The following is a 19,722-nucleotide window of genomic DNA, read 5'->3' as shown; positions in this document are numbered from 1 at the left end:
CTTCTCAGAAGAATCTCCTTCTCCCCACTTCTCTGTCTTAAGAAGTGTGTATGCCCAGGAAAGCTCATGCCTGGAATAAAACTTGTTGGTCATAAAAGAGCCATGTGATTCCCATTTCTTGTGCTCTTAGGTTTCTTTCCTTCCACTTCCCTCCCTCCCTCCCCAAACGAGGGAAGACAGGCTTGGCAATGAAGCAGCAGCCCCAGTGGAGAGAGCTTTTCTCTGGTATGCAGACATGCACTTCTTTTCCTTTCCCCCTCACTTTCTCCCCAAAGGAGAGCAGAGAGGCTTGGAAAAGAACAGCCCAGTGCAGGAAGCAGGAGACAGCGGAGGGAGCTTTTCTCTGGTACACACACATGCACTCTCTTTTTCCTGCCCCCTCAGAGAGGCTTGGCAATGCAGCAGCAGTAGGGGCTCAGAGAAGGAAGCAGGAAACAGCCAGTTGCTTGTGGGCTAGATAACAGCCCTGCAGGGGATGGATTAGTTCCATGGGCTGCATGTTTGACACTCCTGATATAGATCTTTGAACCCTTGTTGTCTTATAAGGGAATTCTATTCATTATTTCCCCTCATCTACAATGTTAAAAACAATCTACAAAATTAGGGTTTGTAGAATCTTTTGGGCTCAAGTGCCGTGTTCTACTGGAGAAAGTTTTTCTTCCAGATGTTTCGTTCTCGGCTGCGGAGAACATCCTCAGTGGCGTTGCAGCCGGAGCAGGCGCTCTGACCTTCTTGGCTGCTGTGCATTGAGAAGCCAAGAAAGTCAGAGCCAAGAAGGTCAGAGCGCCTGCTCCGGCTGCAACGCCACTGAGGATGTTCTCCGCAGCTGAGAACGAAACGTCTGGAAGAAAAACTTTCTCCAGTAGAACACGGCACTTGAGCCCGAAAGATTCTACAAACCCTAATGATGTTACCAGCCGTGAAAACCTGAAATCTTTGATAATCTGCAAAATAATGGGTGTATCCTACTATCTATGTAGAAGGCATATGGAGGTTTCGCATCTTGCTGTACTTGCCTTGCAACTCTTTCCAACCCCTGAAAAGATAATTTCTAGAGTCACAGAATTTGTGCAGAGAAACAGCAGTTAGGTTCAAAGGGCTGGAATGAGGGTCAAGTGAATGAAACTGATTCCTCCCCCTTTGGCTATGTATGTCAAGGAAGGAAGAGCAATTTCATCTCCTCATTCTTCCTCTTTCCAGCTGCTCTTCTGCATGAATCACATTACTCTCGGACCACTCTTTCAGGGGATCAGAAAAAACTGCAGTAATACAGAACAGTGCAGGAAAACTACACCTTTTGCATACAGTGTGGTAGAATATTGCCCAATGATAACACAGTGATGTTTCTAGAGCAGTTTAAAATGGAAGGGGAAATCTCTTTTCTACAAAATGTTGTTATATTTTACATTGAGAGTGGAACAAATTATACAAATATTCAGCATGCTGGAAAATACATATAGTGAATGTGAGGTCTTAGCAAACTGGCACTTCCAACACGTGTTTACTCAGATGATTCCATTAACAGATCCATGGGTTAGCCAGACAAATTTTTCAAATTTGGCTCACAGCAATATGACAGACTTTCCTTCTCCAGCTCTGGCAATGTCAGCCTTTGCCATTATGAGCAAAACAAGGAAGCCGCGGAAGAAAGTTAATATCCTCCTGAAAAATTAATTTCTGATTTTGCGTAGTTTTTAAACAAAAGCAAAATAACATCTCCTGCTTTCCTAAACTATCTGTTTTTCTAAATGTCTCGTTAAACCATTTCTAATTATCCTGTTCAAGGTTCTCGAAGAAGAAAGATTACATGCATAAGGAAGACTGATCATTTGAAAGTGTCTAACCAAAGATGTGAACACATTACACTGCCCAAAACAGTTATAGAGCCATGTAACATGGATTGTGAATTAAGGTAAAGCACACAACAGTATTTATTTTAAATACTCTTTCTTGATTTGATATCTTTATAAAGTTGTATGCACAAATTAGAAATTCTTTTATGTAAATATTTAAAATTACAAAGTCAGAGTAATTTATGAGCTACAAGTTGGGTTAATTTGTTGTATTTGCACGTACCACTTAAGTAGGACTAAGGTGCTTCTTGAACTGTGTCATTGGAAAGTAACAAATATTCATTTTTCTTTTTTTTCTTTTACTGATTCTCATACTATTTGAATACCTTAATAATTAATTTAGGTTACCTATATATATTTAAACATATTTAATTTTATATATGAATTTATGCTTTTAGGTGGCATAACATTGGCAAAAGTGAGTGCTCAACTCAGTGCGGTCCAGGGTTTCGGTCTTTAGACGTCCACTGTATGAAGTACTCTGTTTCAAAGAGACTGAGTGTTCCAGTGGATGATAAATACTGTGCTGATCAGGAGAAACCACCAGTCCGAGAACCCTGTCATGGAGACTGTCTTCTAATAAGCTGGCATTACTCGGGATGGTCAGAGGTACAAATTTAGAATCTTGTACATTTACAGTTGGGTTTTACATTAAACTATGTAGCGGGCTCTTTGTTTATTTGCTAATAAGCAACAGAAGGCTTCATTTCTACATAATGTATTGCAAGGATAATAATTTTTTTTTAAGTATTGAGATCAACATGCAGCTGGAGAACACAATGCTAAATTTATCTCAACCAGCAATATGTGTAGATATATTGATGAAATTGATTTAATATGTGCTTTTCAGTATAAATACTAGGTGCATTTTAATTTATTCTTATGAGGGTAATTTTTTGCTTTTTTAATGCCTCCTCCCAACCCGCCCCCCCCCCCCAGTGTTCTAGGAGTTGTGGGCAAGGTACAAGAACCAGAGAATCTTTCTGTATGAACAACTTTGGTCATCGTCTTGCAGATAGAGAGTGCAATGAATTTCCAAAGATGGTCACTCAGGGGTGCAATGAGTTTTTGTGTCCCCGCTGGATTGCTAGTGATTGGAGTGAGGTAACACGTACACATTTATTGTTCTTCTTTCTTTTTAGATCTTGTCCAACAAGAGTGAGGCATACTGTGCAGCTGCTGGGAATTGAGACAATGCAAGGTTGTCAAGGGGGTTGAAAGTTCTTTTACACATATTGGTTATTAGATAAGGGAATGGATTCTGTGGTTTTAAACTGTCCTTAGGACTTGTTGTGCAGGAAATGAGTGGTAGGCATACACTGTAGGGTCTTCTCAGAAACTGACCAAATCCTATGGCCATCTCTTTCCAAAATGATCCTTTGGAGTCAAACCTCTAGTCTGTTCATAACCTATAGAGGTTTTTCTGTTAGAGGGAACATTTTATCTCGCTATTGAAGGTATATCGAATGTGAAAAACATGTTGTCATTTCATGTTGCATTCTGTTAGAGTTCTTTTCACTTGTTTTATTGTAATATTTATTGTCTTTATTTATATGTTGCCTTGAGTTGTTTGCAGTGGGTGCTATAGGAATTGCAGTATTATAGGAATATGACAGAATTACTGGAATTTCAAGAATATTAAGTTTCATTTGTCATAGAACCTTAATATGAACTCAGTCTTGCATGTTACTTATAAATCTGATATAGTAAAAGACATCTGCAGTATATTAGGTACATTTTATGGGAGAACGTTGTATGTGCTTTGGAGTTCAGAAAACATACATTGCTCATTGACTGATTTCTAGTATTAATGAAAGCTAGAAAAATAAATGACTGGTGTTAATTTTGTAATCTTCAGCAATTTTTGGTACCTATGTAACCTTGCAGTGTTCTGTGACATGTGGGAAGGGTACTCAACATCGACAAGTATGGTGTCAAGTGAATGATGAGCAACTGGAAGATGTTTTCTGCAATCAGAACTCTATACCAGAGTCAATGAGATCATGCAAACTTAATGAATGTGCAGCATGGCATGTGGGACCATGGGGAGCTGTGAGTTACACATATTTTTCCTCCACTTTTGAGGTTATCACTAAGAGCTAAGCACCACAGCATGTTTGGCCACAATTCAGGTTGTAGTTTTTGCAACCCAGCTCACTTTCTCTGTAGTCACATGGCAGATGTAGGGAACTTACTACCTCCTCCCTCAGTGTCACAGTCCCAATCCAAATTACACCTTGCAACACTTGAGGAAGCAAGTGTTCCACATCTGCCATATTGTGGTGTTTGGACCTTAGACACAAAAATTCCCAATAAAATTGGAGGAGCAGGTAAGACGAGATTTAAATTATCCAGAAAAAAGCTTTGTTAAAGAAATGAGGAAAAGCTTGGAAGAACAAGAGAAGCTTGATAAGGAGAATGTAAGGAGAACATTTGAAGACACACCATAACTGCAGACATAGATATCTGCATGTACAGTGGGAAGGACTCCCAGGAGATGAGACTAAACTGAGTGAAAGGAAGAAGAGAAGGTTAAGAGAAATGGTATAATCATGGGACCAAGGATGGAGAGGCTTCACTGTAAGAGCTAGAGCCTTCAAATTCACAACATATCAGGAAGCCACTGTAGAAACCTAATGTGAAGGCAGGAAATAATTTCAACAGCAGAGAGAGAAAGAGATTTCCCATTAATATCATTTCTGGCTGGGTGTATTTTCAGATAATCTGTACTCAATTCATTATGTTAAGAATAGAAGCTGAGTCTAAAGTTATTCTTTTCTTATGAAATTGTTCACATCTAGTGCTCTGTGACATGTGGGCATGGTTACCAAATGCGTGCAGTCAAATGTGTTTCTGGTATTTATGGAACTATTTTGGATGATGAGACAGAATGTAATGTTGCTACCCGTCCAAGAGACAGCCATGTAAGCAAAGCACACTTATTTTTTTTAAAAAAATAAATAAAAGTAAAGTTAAAATAACATGTCCATCTAACATTTCTAGAATGTACTTTTCTCCCAACAGGAATGTGAAATAACTACTTGCACAGAAATAATCAAACCGTGGCCGACACTGCTTCCTGTAATCCAGACTGACAAAGAGACTCAGTGGAGATTTGGATCATGGAGTCCAGTGAGTAAGACCGCAAGCAAGTTTTGTAGATGGGGATATAAGGAAAAAATATTTTGCTGTTTTATATTCTTTCTTGTTAAATTTCTACTCCTTTGTAGGAAAAAAATATTTACCTTGAAGAGAAGTTTAAAAAAAGAATTATCTGCTTTTGCTAAGAAAAAGAGATAGAAAAAACTCCTCTCCCTTGATTTAAAATTGTTGTTCAGTCTTTCATCTTGAAAATTCAATTCCTAACATCTCTTGTAGGAATTGAATTTGTGTCTTGTGTCTCTTGACCTCTGGTTTCTTCCTCACAGTCACTCCAACCCCAAATTCTCTAAGGGCGTTTTCGCACTGACCTTCAAGTGGCGCGACCACCCTCTTCACACTGGAGGATCTGCCCGGATTTCGCACAAGAAGCGCCGGCGCACCCAAAAGAGGCGGCGACTTCCGTCGCGAAACCCGCTCAAATAGAAACCGCCAAGAAGCAGGAAAACGTTTGAGCGGGTTTCGCGACGGAAGTCGCCGGCTCTTTTGGGTGCGCCGGCGCTTCTTGTGCGAAATCCGGGCAGATCCTCCGGTGTGAAGAGGGTGGTCGCGCCACTTGAAGGTCAGTGCGAAAACGCCCTAAGTTTTAATTATGTACTATGAGAACATCCTCATTTCTACATAGGGTGGTACCTACCTATCCTTGACATCTTAGTTAAAGGGGTCCATTCCTAATCAGGTTATGTGACTGTGCATATGTTCTTTGCTGCAGCTTTCTAACACCTCCTGTGCTTTTTCTGGGGTTCTTGTCCCCTAGAAGCAGCATTTTTGCAGACATTTTGGGTTTCGGCAGGAGGGCAAAGGCAACAAAGATCTGTTCCACTGATGAAAATCCCTTCCATTAATGGAGATCTTCTGCAGATTTGAACCTCTATGATTCTGGCCTGTGTTCTTCTGTGTAGTGTTCTGCATCTTGTGGAAGAGGAAATCATGCTCGTTATGTAACCTGTCAGGATGATCATGGCAGAGTAGCAGAAGAATCATTTTGTGCACATTTACCCAGACCAGAAGAACTTGCAAGTTGCTTTAATCTATGTGGAGTTTGGCAAGCTGGAAGTTGGTCGCCTGTAAATATTCTTTTTATTCTTTTTATTTTATTAGAGCCTGAATGTACACTTAGCTTGAAATTTCACTGTGGCTAGTTGCTGAAGAAACTTGCATGGAGATATTGGTTCTTCTCTTCAAAATGTAGATAATTATGAATTTCAATTATACATAGTTTTCATTGGTTATTAATTTTTGATGTTATATTGTGTTACATAAATATTGGGTTGATTTTTGGTCAGTGCACAGTTACATGTGGTAATGGAATAGTAACAAGACAAGTTGTCTGTGTCAACCACCATCAACAAATTGATGAGAATTACTGTGATCCTGAAGGCCGTCCAGCAAAAGAACAAGAATGTAACATGCCATCCTGCCAGCCAGTTTATCACCATGAATATCCAGACCATTTGGTAGATCAGGATTATCCTTCAGCAAACAAAGTCCATCATTCTCAAGACAATACTAGAAACCATCCTTTTCCTGGCGGAAACCAGTGGAGGACAGGACCCTGGGGAGCAGTGAGCAAACTATTGTTTATTTCATATAATAGTTGACATTTATAAGGTAATTAATGAACCAAGAACGTGAGCCCTATCAAGCAGGACAGTTAGCTTTTGTTAAAGATGATTCTGAAAACTTATAATATGGTACTTACAAATCAATTATCAGCTGTTTCTTGATTGAAGCTCCTTGTCTTGTGATTTTGTTTATTTTTGGATAAACATTTACTGGACTCATTAAATTATTTCTTCTCTGATAACCATCTACATAGAACTAATTGTCAAAACTCTTTTAAGTGAGTAAGCACATATTCTTCTCTGAACCGATTTTGTTCAGAAGTATGCGACCTTTCTGAACCAAAGGGCAAATGAAATTCACAATGCAATCCTAAACAAAATTATACCTGTCTAAGTTCATCGAAGTAAAAAGACATGAACCAATTTAGCACTACAGCTTGATCTGAGTGGACTGCCCTTTTGATCCTGGTGCTTCACTCTGTTTCACACAAGTTGCCCCAGAGCTGCAAGTTGGCATGCCATTCTCCAGCAGCAAGCAGCAACCTCTTGGAAGACGATCCTGCTTGCTGCGGAAGAGCACTGCACCAACTCGCAGCTCCGGGGTAACTTGTGTGAAAATGGAGAGAAGCCCTGGGAACAAAAGGGCTCTCCACCTGGAACAAGCCTCGTGCGAAATCAGTCATAGCTCTGCTTAGGGATGCAGTATCAGTGTCTGCCTGTGAAAGATGCTGGTAGAGAGAGAGAGAGAGATTATGGTTACACTGGGCATTTGTGAATTGATACGTTGCCAGACAGACTGTCTCTGCTCAAGTTAAATGTTTACCAAAGCAACAAGAGAGCGGAAGTTGGAAGGCATCTAGAGGAGCATCTTGGGAAGGTCCTCTGTGACTTTGATGCCTCTAGCTTGCACAGGATCTATTCTATACACTCCTGAATCTGTGCCTGTCAAAATGACTGTCATTTTGACAGGTACAGGTTTAGGAGGTTCAGGAATGTATAGGGTGGATCCTGTAAAAGCCAAACTCTCAGCAGATCTCTAGCTGACTTTCCTCTACCTTGCCTCCCAAATTTATTGAGGATTGGATTTATGGGGCCTGAGTTATGGCCCCCCAAAGAAGGTGCCCTCATGAAAGTGCTTTCTGGGGAAATGATCACCTGTCATTTCCACAGAAAGCTCTTTCCTGAGGGCGCTTTTTTTGGAGAGTTGAAATTTGGACCCTGTAAATCCAGTCCTCACCAAACTTCAAGGGCAGGTAGAGAAGAGTTAACCATAGATCCCCTGTGAATTTGGTGTCTCTAGTACACAAGAGGGGAAGGTTCTAATGAACCACGAACTTCACAAACTTAACTGGTTCTTTTGGCCCCTAAAAGTTCATGACATGTTTGTGAACTGAGTATGCCACAAGTCATGAACCAAACAGCATTTCCCTTGTTCGTGCACATCCTTACTGAGGACATTCAAGCCCAAGAATCCTGTTTGCTTTTATTGCAAGGCTATGGAGTTGTTACTATGCAAGGTACCTTAGTCTGCAAAACACTGATAAGAAGATAATGGGAACTTGCTGTGGTTATTTTATAGTACTGTGCAAACTTCTAATTATCTAGTCTGTCCTTTTAAGCAAAATTTTGTATTCTTAATTTTTAACACAATTAATGCAATATGTACATGACTTATTGTTTTTCTAGTGCTCGAGTACGTGTGCTGGTGGATTTCATCATCGGGTTGTGGTGTGCCAGGATGGAGATGGAAGAAGTGCCAGCTACTGTGATGAGACAATAAAACCACCAGATTTAAAGAACTGTGATTTGGGTCCCTGTCCAAGATGGAACTATGGGAACTGGGGAGAAGTAAGATGGAAACATAGATAATGGGTTGAATCCCATGGATTTTTCTTGCAAGGCATTTATATAAGCAGATCCTCTCCATTCCCCCAGAAGCCCCTGTGATTCCTGAAAAGGCATTGCCAGGTTATGCTGGCAGTGCCTTTTCAGGAGCCCTCATAGACAAAAAGCCTCACAGCGTGGAAGGCTCTAGTTTGAAAAGGCAGATTAATTGCATTGTTTGATTTAGATAACTGCAGAAAAGACATCTGTATGCATGCATATATCCTCTTCCATAGGTATTATCCATTAACATATTTTGTGCATGGAAAGAATGAGCTGCAGGCATACTACCCTGAGCTCCCTGGAAGAAGGGCGGGATATAGTTGTGATTGTTACCTTGGTAAACAAAACACTTACTCATCTTAATGTGATAGCATTAATGAATTACTTAATGGTTTCTGTTTTTCTTTCAGTGTACTCAAACATGTGGAGATGGTGTAAAAACAAGATTAGTGATTTGTCAGCTTCCCAGTGGACAAGTGTTGAGTGATCAAAACTGTGAAATGCTAGAAAAACCACCTGACACAGCCCAGTGTAACATACATTCGTGTCCTGATGAAGTTTCATGGCATCGTGGACCATGGAAACCGGTACGATAGTATTCACTATCATGTTTTTCCATTTCCCTGTGTACTTTCTATTATAAATGTTACATAACAGTTTTGTTTGGAGGCATGTGAACATTTGTGTACATTTTGTTGGATATATATTTTAGTACTTGGTCTTGCACCCCAACACTGTGACTGCTACACTTCTTCAAGCCTTGGAAGTGGCAATTTAAGGGTAGCTTTTCCTTTAAGTCTAGTAGTAGTAGTGGGATTAAGCTTTGTATAGCTTTTACAAGAAACGTTTTCCAGATCTACTTGGTTTGTTTCTGATTTTGTTACTAGAAGGGTTAGAAGAATAAAAATCTATTTGGGATTTGTTTTTAAAAGTAAGCCTACTATTTTTATATTGTTACAACATTATTTTTGTATATAAAAAGTGATTATCTAAAATTTCATTGTGTATAGTTTGTTTGCTCTGTGCTCAGTAATGAATGCCATGCCAGCCTTACAGCATGTGAAATATGTTGGTTGAATGTAGAGTTACTAATCAATGTTGTCTTTGTATAAATACATATGCAGTTATGACAGGATTTTTGTTTGTCATTGTCTGTTAATACCAGGAACAATTGTTGCCATTAACTTTTTGGTAGCTGTCATCCTCTCCCCAAGCCCCTGCAACCAAACACAAGGCTGTTTCTTTCTTCATTTATTTATTCAGTTTTGGGATGGGACATAATTTAAGTAGCTCAAAATTATTATGGCCAACACAGACTGGACACTGTGATCCTATGCACACTTAGTGAAGTGTTCCATTTAATTGTTTCTGAGTAAACATGCACGTGATTGGATCAATAGCGTGAAAGATAACTAGGTACCATCAAAAGTTTTATCTGAGCCCTGGTCAATATTGGTACATGTAAAATTACCTTTTTCTTAATGTCTAACTCCATTAGCAATTGTCTAGACTGTTTTATGCCCCTGTTTTGTGGAGGTGCAAAGTTTTGTGTTTGCTTGATTTTTAACTTTGTTCCTACATATAAAGAAATGTAATTATTACTTTAATTCTCAGCCCAATGAATTGGTTCTAAGGACCCCTTTTTGCCAAGTTAGATCCAGGGACTTCCTTTTGCTAAAGAAGGCTTTAGCTGAAAGAGTTGCTAGATAGACCTTGGCTGAAGGGAGGTGTGAGATCTAACCTGACTAGGGAGCAGACACTGATTGAATCTTCATGTTGCTGGATATTGCACTATGGTTACACTATAACAGTAATTCACCATTGCATTTTCCTGTGTGGACAAGCCAATCCAATTGGAGATGGTGGCTATAGTGCAGTAATAGTGCAATATCCAATGACGGATGGATGCACCCACTGTTTATTTCATTTACGTTCAAGTAAGTGTGGATATCATATGCTATTGACCAATTTTCAATTTCCTTTTGTTCAGTTATCACAAAACAGTAGAAAGCATCTATGTTCAAAGTTTTTATCATTTTTGCCATGGTCAGTGATGGCTTCAATAAGAGCATGAGTAAGATTTAATTGTATGTAATAAAATAAAGTTATTTGATCCTTGTAAATGTAAGGATTCAATTTTTATCATGGTTTTTTTATAATGTCCAAAAAGTATTTATATTTGGTAGTCTTTTATATTAAAAGGAAAGGAAAGATCAGATATATTGGTTTTCAAAACCAACTGCAGCCTTATAACCTCTTCCTGCATTTGCTGCATTTTGTCAAACATCTGGATACCTCATTACTTATATTTGTTTAGAAGCTTTTTTTAATTAACCAGTCTTGCTGCATAAAGATGGCTTTTAAGATCTTTGGGAGAAAAGAACAAACTGTAAGTGACTGACTTATAATTTACACAATGAAACGAACTCTGGAGCAGTCTAGTTCATCTGTGCAGAAAAAGATATTTTTAAAATCACATTTAACGTATTGATTGTTTTGCATTGAAAATGAAAAGTTCTGCATTGATGTTATATTGTAACTATCAGAATAAACAGAATTAATAATTTGATTAATTACTTGAGTATATGGATGTTATTTGCCATCTGTGTGAAATAATTTTTTTTATTTAATTGATGTATGTTTTTTGTGACTGCTTACAATTAAATGTGCTTTTGTTAATGTATCCTGTTATTTTGTATCCTTGTTCACAATCAACCACAATTAGTGATAAGGAAATGTGTTATTAACTTTGGAATGAAGTCTTTTATGGCAATAAATGTTCTATTCTGGTTCAGTACCATGCTTGTCAAAATAGATAATTCTAACATTTAAAAAGCATAGTAATGATTAAAATAGTATAGTGTTCATCGTGGATATATGTGCAGGCTTAATAGTTATACAAAATGCAGTCTGAACTAAGAAGCCAGTATACCAGTCATTGGGGGACTATGAACATTCCCAACCACAGTAGAGAAAAATATTTCAGGTGAAATTTGAATATGTTGTATGGTGGAGAAAGGCAGTAGAAAATATAATAATTCCTTGATTTCAATAATTTAACTATTGCTTACTAGATTATAATTCTGATATGCCTGTGGAAAATTACATCTCTGGGATAGCAAAATGATGTGTTACTGATAAATAGTGAACATGCAGACTACTTGGGATCTCAGTATTTGGCATGTTTGGCAATAAACTTAGGTTCATCTTTGGTTTCAGTGCAGCCCTTCATTGGGACTTTGCTTGCGCAGACCTGCCACAGATAGATCTTTTCACCAGCTAAAATTCTCTAAAGGGAGGGTTGCCACCCCTTCTGGAGCCATCACGAACAGCTTTTCCTGCTAAACTAAAGCATCCCCTTTCCCCCAGTTCCTTCTCACTGCCATATAGATAGGAACTTCCCAGCTTAACTGCTTATTCAATTGTTTTTCCTTCAATAATTTTTTTGTCCTTTTTACAGAACACAAGAGTTTTCCCCCTCTTGTTCCTTTGTTTCTGAGGTCTGTTCTTTTTTGCTTGAAGAGAAACTGTGAGGTGACAAGTGACCTTATTCCTTGATCTCCTTTCTTTCTTTCTTGAGGTTCCATAATCTAAAGGCAATCTTCAAAAAAATGTATGAAATTGACATGGGGTGGGCAATGGTCCAAAGGAAGGGAGGAGGAGGAGGCATGGCGGGGAGGGGGGGGAGGTACGGGGGCATGGAGCCATGTGGGGGGGAGACGTGGGGGCTCTTGGGGGGTGCCAGGCAGCAAGTCTGCCTAGGGCACCATGGGGCATGGGGCCGCCCCTGCCCACAGTGATGAGCATGAGCTCTGCCTCATGTATTTGAGTGAGTCACATAATGTCAGCTCTTGCATTATTTGCCAGGGTTTTACACCCAAGGCCTGCTTAAATAGCATATTCATTTTAAAGGTGGCCCTATGGGAAAAGGCACTATTGTCCTTGGGTCTGTCTAAGTCAGTTCTAGTATTGGAACCTTCAAAGCCTCCTTTGATCTAATCTACCTCTTTGGTTCCAGAACCAGAGTCCCACTCCAGACCACCTCCATTTGCTCAGTTCAGATGGTTCTCCACATTTGATGAAAACAGCCTCATTGATCACCTCTGCATCAGAGTCAAGGCACCATCAGCCCCATTTCCATCAGAACCTCCTGTTAAAAAAGAAAACAAAGCATAAGAAGAAGGATGGTTCAGCCAAACACCTTAGGCATCCATCACCAAGATGGCTCCCAGAGGAACAGGACGGGATGTTGGTGCCTTCCCGCACTCAGTCACCTCACTTTGGTTCTCCACCCAATTCCTTTTCTGGAACTGAGGAGGAACACCATAGCTGGAGCTGACCTGCCCATAACCCCTGTTGTGGTGAGAATCAGTGCCGACTCTTCCCCCATGCCTCCTTCCAGCTACTGCATTGGATAACCCATTCCCAGAGATCAGAGTTCAACTTACAGAGCTCCTGCAGAAGGGTGTGGTTGAGAGGGTTCCCTTTGGCCCAGGTTCATTTGGTTTCTTCTCCAGGTTCTACATAGTAGATAAGAAAGATGGAGGCTGCCAGCCAATCCTAGATTTAAAAAAATTTAACACGTTTTTGAAAGTTTCAAAAATGAGAATGGGTTCTTTTTCATCTGCAATTCTTCTTCATCATCATCTATAATTGAGCTCCTCACCCTTTACTCCTGGTTTGCTGTTTTGGACTTCAAGGACATTTACTTTCATATTTCCATTTACCCCTCACACAGAAAATACCTTCACTTTAGGCAGGTTCAGAGATTTTTCAGTATGCAGCTCTACCTTTGGGCCTTGCCACCACACTTAGGGTCTTCACCAAGTGCATGACAATGGTTGTTGCTCATTTGAGGATTAGGGATTATACCATCTATAAATCTAATAGCCAACATGCCCAGTCTCCAGTTTCAGTTCATTGGCCCTTATAGCTTCCACCACGGCAGTCATCCTTTTCACTAGGTTACACATGAGAAGTCTCCAGTTGTGATTTCTTAGAAGCTTCAACTCTTCCAGGCATTCACCTGGACATTGCTTCTCCATCCGTAAATCTATTGTGAGGTCGCTTACTTGGTGGACAGTGGATGCTAATATTTGCTGGAGTCCCTGGATTCCCCAAATCACCTTCACTATTTATACTTCCTTGGTAGGATGGGGTATGGATTGCAAAGGGTTTTCAGTTCAGGGCACGTGCTTAGAACACAATGGCAATCTGCAAATTAATATTCTCAAGCTGTGCACAGTCAGGCTTGCCTGTACCTTCTTTGCATATATTCTCTAGGCCAAGAGAGTGCTCATCCAGATGGACAGTATATACACAATGTATTATCTCAACAAACCGGGGGGGGGGGGCACAAGGTCTCAGAAGTTGTGCATGTGAGCCTTAGCATTCTGGGAGGGTGGCTACATGTATCAATATGTCCCCAAGTCATTCATATAGCAGCAGTTCTGAATAACAAGGCTGACAACTTGAGCAGGGTTTATCTCACCAGCTACAAATGGGCAATTCAGCCCAAGTACTTCAGGATGGTATTTGAATCATGAGGTATCCCTTAAGTACGCCTGTTTACCACATCCAAGACAAGAAGGGCACTACAATTTTGCTCCTTTGCAACCAGCAATTCAGCTTCTCCTTTCAGATCCCATGGTTGGGACTCTTATGCATTCCCTCCTTTTCCCCTCCTGAGCAGGGTCATAGAGAAATTAATAGTAGAAGATTTGGACTGCATCTTAATAGCCTCCCTTTGGCCATACCAGATTTGGTTCTTCTAATTCTTCTGTTTAGTGAGGTTGGAATATAACACTTGCCACTGGTCCTGGATTTGCTGGATCGGTGACCTCTATCCAGCTCAGCATTCTCAGAGAGAAAAATCCTGTCTGTAGCTTGGCATTTTCATGCTTTCCTCCCAAATCCCACCCCCTGAGTAAGTTTTCCCTCCAAAACTGCTGCCCACCCGAAGAGAGGGACAGAAGGGATTCTGGGAAATGTAGGCCCTATAGCTACTCCTACACAGGCCTCCCTGGAGCCTGTAGGCCTCACTAGACCTAGGATCAGGATACAGGGGTAGAATTCTAGCAGGAGCTCCTTTGTATATTAGGCCACACCCTCTGATGTAGCCAATCCTCCAAGAGCTTACAAGGCTCTTTTTTGTAAGCTCTTAGAGGATTGGCTACATCAGAGCTGTGTGGCCTAATATGCAAAGGAGCTCCTGCTAGAATTCCACTCCTGACAGGATATATCAGCAAACCAGGTTTCTTCCCAACACCAGAAATAAATATTTGACTGTAAGGCATCCCCAAGCTTGTTCACATAACAGTGCTCTGTGGTTTGCCCTTATGCATGAATTTTGTTATTGTCCATTGCTTGTAGTAAGAGATGTGAGGGTCTTTGCTGAAGCTTTTTCACTGTTTATATACTACAGCGATGATGTGTAGCCATTCTTGCTGATTATGAAGGCTGCTTCAACCAAATTTGTAAAATTATGATATGAGCTCTAATATTTCATACCAGATTGGAGAAATTGAAATTAGTTCCAAACTAGTGGTGGAAAACCAGTCCAAGTGAAATTAATAAAAGGGAACACAGGTGGTGGCAAATCAAATGCAAGACTGTGATCAGGCAGGCAAAAAGGGACTAAGAGGAGCATATTGCAAAAAACATAAAGACCAACAATAAAATAGCGTAATAGTTTTAAACTGATAAATGTATTATGGTTTTATATGTTTTATGGAATTGATTGTTTTTATGATACTGTAAGCCGCCCTGAGTCCGCTTGCGGAGAGGGCGGGATATAAATGTAAAGTAATAAATAAATAAATAAATAAATAAATAAAAAATTCTTCAAATATATTAGAAGCAGGAAACCAGCCAGGGAGGCAGTGGGGCCCTTGGATGACCAAGGGGTAAAAGGATTACTGAAGGAGGATAAGGAAATGACTGAGAAGCTGAATGCATTTTTTGCCTCAGTCTTCACTGTGGAAGATGGGAAGTGTTTGCCTGCTCCAGAACCACTAATTTTGGAAGGGGTGTTGAAAGACCTGAGTCAGATTGAGGTGACAAGAGAGGAAGTCCTACAACTGATTGACAAATTAAAAACTAATAAGTCACCAGGTTTGGATGGCATATATCCAAGAGTTCTGAAAGAACTCAAAGTTGAACTTGTGGATCTTCTGACAAAAATATGTAATCTTTCATTGAAATCTGCCTCTGTTCCTGAGGACTGGAAGGTAGCAAATATCACCCCCATCTTTAAAAAGGGTTCCAGAGGAGATCTGGGAAATTACAGGCCAGTCAGTCTGACTTCAATACCGGGAAAGTTGGTCGAAACCATTATCAAGGACAGAATGGGTTGGCACATTGATGAACACAAGTTATTGAGGAAGACTCAGCATGGGTTCTGTAAGGGAAGATCTTGCCTCACTAACCTGTTACACTTCTTTGAGGGGGTGAACAAACATGTGGACAAAGGAGACCCAATAGATATTGTTTACCTTGACTTCCAGAAAGCTTTTGATAAAGTTCCTCATCAAAGGCTCCTTAGCAAGCTCGAGAGTCATGGAGTAAAAGGACAGGTCCTCTTGTGGATCAAAATTGGCTAATAAATAGGAAGCAGAGAGTGAGTATAAATGGGCAGTCTTCGCAGTGGAGGATGGTAAGAAGTGGGGTGCCGCAGGGCTCAGTACTGGATCCCATGCTTTTTAACTTGTTCATAAATGATTTGGCGTTGGGAGTGAGCAGTGAAGTGGCCAAGTTTGCAGATGACACTAAATTGTTCATGGTGGTGATAACCAGAGAGGATTGTGAGGCACTCCAAAGGGATCTGTTGAGGCTGGGTGAGTTGGCATCAACGTGGCAGATGAGGTTCAATGTGGCCAAGTGCAAAGTAATGCACATTGGGGCCAAGAATCCCAACTACAAATACAAGTTGATGGGTTGTGAACTGGCAGAGACTGACCAAGAGAGACATCTTGGTGTCGTGGTAGATAACTCACTGAAAATGTCAAGACAGTGTGTGATTGTAATAAAAAAAGGCCAACGCCATGCTGGGAATTATTAGGAAAGAAATTGAAAACAAATCAGCCAATATCAGAATGCCCCTGTATAAATCGATGGTGCGGTCTCATTTGGAATACTGTGTACACTTCTGGTCACCGCACCTCAAAAAGGATATTATAGCATATAGTGCAGAAAAGGGCAACTAGAATGATTAAAGGGTTGGAACACTTTCCCTATGAATAAAGGTTGAAACGCTTGGAGCTCTTTAGCTTGAAGAAACGTTGACTGCAGGGTGACATGATAAAGGTTTACAAGATAATGCATGGGATGGAGAAAGAGAAAGAGGTACTTTTCTCCCTTTCTCACAATACAAGAACTCGTTGGCATTCAATGAAATTTCTGAGCAGTCGGGTTAAAATGGATAAAAGGAAGTACTTCTCCACCCAAAGGGTGATTAATATGTGGAATTCACTGCCACAGGAGGTGGTGGCAGCTACAAGCTGTGTGACACAGAGTGGTGGACTGGATGGGCCATTGGCCTGATCCAACATGGCTTCTCTTATGTTCTTAAATTTTAAACTAATTCTGACATTCTTTAAAGAAGAGGTTTTTTTCTTATAAGAAAACAGATACCTTCTAGAACTACTGAGGCTATTTGCTAAAGTCCTTTTTAATCCAAGCCTAGAAGAACTAAATTAAGATTTGAAATTAAATTAGCATTTGAAGTAAAAGGCAACCTGGGAAGGAGAGGAGCTCTTGTCTGAGCAGCTTCCTTTCACCAATTCCAAATCAGCCAGAAGCCAACTCACTCATCCTCCATTATTAGTTAGCTTCCAGTCAATATTATTGGCTTCAGTGGGATGTGGAGGTTTGATCTATTCTAAGCTATTTATTTAGGGCTCCTACAAGCAGGTCCCAGTTCTACGAGTAGCAGGCCCAGCTCCAGTGCTGAAGTGGCCCAGTTCTAGTGACAAAGTCTGGGTTCAGTGGCTGAAAGCTAGATGCACTGCAACCCTAGTCTCTTTTAAAGGGAGCCTGATGTGGCCTAGTAGTCACGCTGCCTTTTAAGAGAAGCCTAAAATCTTTTTAAATTGCCCCTATCTGGCCTAGTTGAATTTTGAAAGAAGATAAAGCTCTAAACCGGATTTTTTTTAAAATTTCAAAAAACACAATCCCTAAAAACACCCTTATTAGTGGGGCAGCCTATTTAGTGGCCCTAGCCAAACCGAAAGCACCCTCAGACCCCAAAAATAACTATAAAAACATGAAAGTGACCCACCCCACACAACCCACACACCAACCCCCATACCAAATAGAGGTAATTTAAAAAAACCAAAACGTGACAGAAAGAAACTTAACTTTTAACCCCCCCCCCAAAAAAAAAAAAACAGAACCAGGAAAAGGGACAACAGGACAGGATGCAAAATCAACAACAGATCCAAACAGATCACTGAGAAAAGACCAAGAAACTCAACTGTTAAAAAAGTGACCTTTTCAACAATAAAAAACCTCATGCCAAATCAGTCAACAGCACCCCCCCCCAACAGCACCCCCCCCCAAATCCAGAACCAGGAAAAGGGACAACAGGACACGATGCAAAACCAACAGCAACAGATCCAAATCACTGAGAAAAGGCCAACAAACTCAACTGAAAAAAGTGACCTTTTTAACAATGGAAATTAGGCCAAACAGCCCCCCCCCAGAAGAGAAAAGGAACAGCAGCACAACACAGCAGCAACAAATCAAACACAGAATCCTTTTAAAACAGTAAAAAAAACTTGACTTTTAACAATACAGAAACTTTACCAACCCCTTCCCCCAAAAAACCCTTCACTCTAACCCCAAGAAATCCAAGCCACGCAAATCAGGAAAAGTAAAAGGACACTGCACTTGAACATATGAAGCTGCCTTATACTGAATCAGACTTTTGGTCCATCAAAGTCAGTATTGTCTTCTCAGACTGGCTCTCCAGGGTCTCAAGCTGAGGCTTTTCACACCTATTTGCCTGGACCCTTTTTTTTGGAGATGCCAGGGATTGAACCTGGGACCTTCTGCTTCCCAAGCAGATGCTCTACCACTGAGCCACTGTCCCTCCCCATAAGTCCACCCCCCCACCCCAGGCCCCCACCCCCAGCAGAACCCGTAACCCCAAATAAGCTACCCAGTACCCACCCACCCAAATCTGGATAAGTAAAGGGACTCTGAGTCTTAAAAAGTCCTTTTACTTACTAAAATAAAAACAAGAACCTCAAGACTGTCTTACCTTAGATGTCTTCTCTTCTCCAGGCAGGTCAGGCAAGGCTGAGAGAGAGCAGCAGCAGCTGAGGCCAAGGGCCAGCGCAGCACAATCTTTCTCACACCAACACACAGCAGCAATGGAATGGAGTCCAGCTAGGCAGACTCCTTAAAAAGGTTCTCTGGCCCTACACAGAGCAGTTTCAAAAGATATCACTGCTCTGTGATTGGCCAGAGAACAGTTTTTACTTGGATACCCAAGTAAACAAAAGAACAACAATGTTGCTGATGCCTGGGGGATTAGCCCAGCCATCAGCTGCACAACAGCTTTGCAAAGCATGCATTTGCAATGCATTTTGCAAATGCATGTTTTGGATTGGCTGCTGGGGCTCCTCTCCCCCTCCCCTCCCCTCCCTGATCCAGGGAGGCTATGGGAGAGGTGGGAAAAGGCTTCCAAAGGCAGGAAAGGAGGCAAGCAGCTCCCCTGAGGCTGCAGAAGCTCCTTTCCCGCCTTTTCTATGGACTTCCATATACGGCTCCTGTATTATGGCTGCAAATTGGATTCGGAAGTATACGACACCGTATACTTCCGAATTGGGTGATTTGGAGGTTTCTTCGGTTCAACCAAACTGAATGCACACCCCTAGCTGCCACCCCAAGCCAGCCGTCTGTACCCAGCCATAGTGTCTGGAACAATAGAACAAACAAGAAAATTTATCAGAGGTGCAAGATCTGCAGCAGGGTGAGGAAGCCAGGGCACTAGTCTCTCCATGTCCTTGGAAGGGTAGCACACTTTCCACAAACAGATCTACATAAATGGGAAATTTAAAAAAGAGGGGAAAAGCAATTATGAAGGTAGAATGCCAGCAGGGAGCTGGAAGCTAGCCAGTTTATTGCACTGAGTGCAACATGTATGCCTATGTGATAGATGGACAGAAGTCATGGGTGTGTGCTTGGTGCAAGGAGCTCCTAGTTCTCAGGGAACCAGTTTGTACCCTTGAGGCCAAGGTAGCTGACCTGGAGAA

The 19,722-nt window shown here is 41.0% G+C and overlaps 1 protein-coding gene across 2 annotated transcripts in view; it reads left to right on the top strand.

Moving 5' to 3' along the window:
* The window catches only part of ADAMTS20 (ADAM metallopeptidase with thrombospondin type 1 motif 20), a 149,097-nt gene that overhangs the window by 81,446 nt on the left and 47,929 nt on the right, over positions 1-19,722 (top strand). For both annotated transcript variants that reach the window (XM_060244939.1, XM_060244938.1), the window contains 10 exons: positions 1,786-1,912; positions 2,252-2,462; positions 2,793-2,957; positions 3,741-3,905; positions 4,655-4,777; positions 4,878-4,985; positions 5,915-6,079; positions 6,299-6,577; positions 8,264-8,425; positions 8,875-9,051. In XM_060244939.1, the coding sequence (XP_060100922.1) occupies positions 1,786-1,912; positions 2,252-2,462; positions 2,793-2,957; positions 3,741-3,905; positions 4,655-4,777; positions 4,878-4,985; positions 5,915-6,079; positions 6,299-6,577; positions 8,264-8,425; positions 8,875-9,051 (1,682 nt within the window). The remainder of the gene's footprint in view (positions 1-1,785; positions 1,913-2,251; positions 2,463-2,792; positions 2,958-3,740; positions 3,906-4,654; positions 4,778-4,877; positions 4,986-5,914; positions 6,080-6,298; positions 6,578-8,263; positions 8,426-8,874; positions 9,052-19,722) is intronic.

The sequence above is a fragment of the Heteronotia binoei genome, chromosome 8 (genome assembly GCF_032191835.1).
Source record: "Heteronotia binoei isolate CCM8104 ecotype False Entrance Well chromosome 8, APGP_CSIRO_Hbin_v1, whole genome shotgun sequence".
Taxonomy (NCBI): domain Eukaryota; kingdom Metazoa; phylum Chordata; class Lepidosauria; order Squamata; family Gekkonidae; genus Heteronotia; species Heteronotia binoei.
This window is presented reverse-complemented; position numbering and strand designations above follow the sequence as displayed.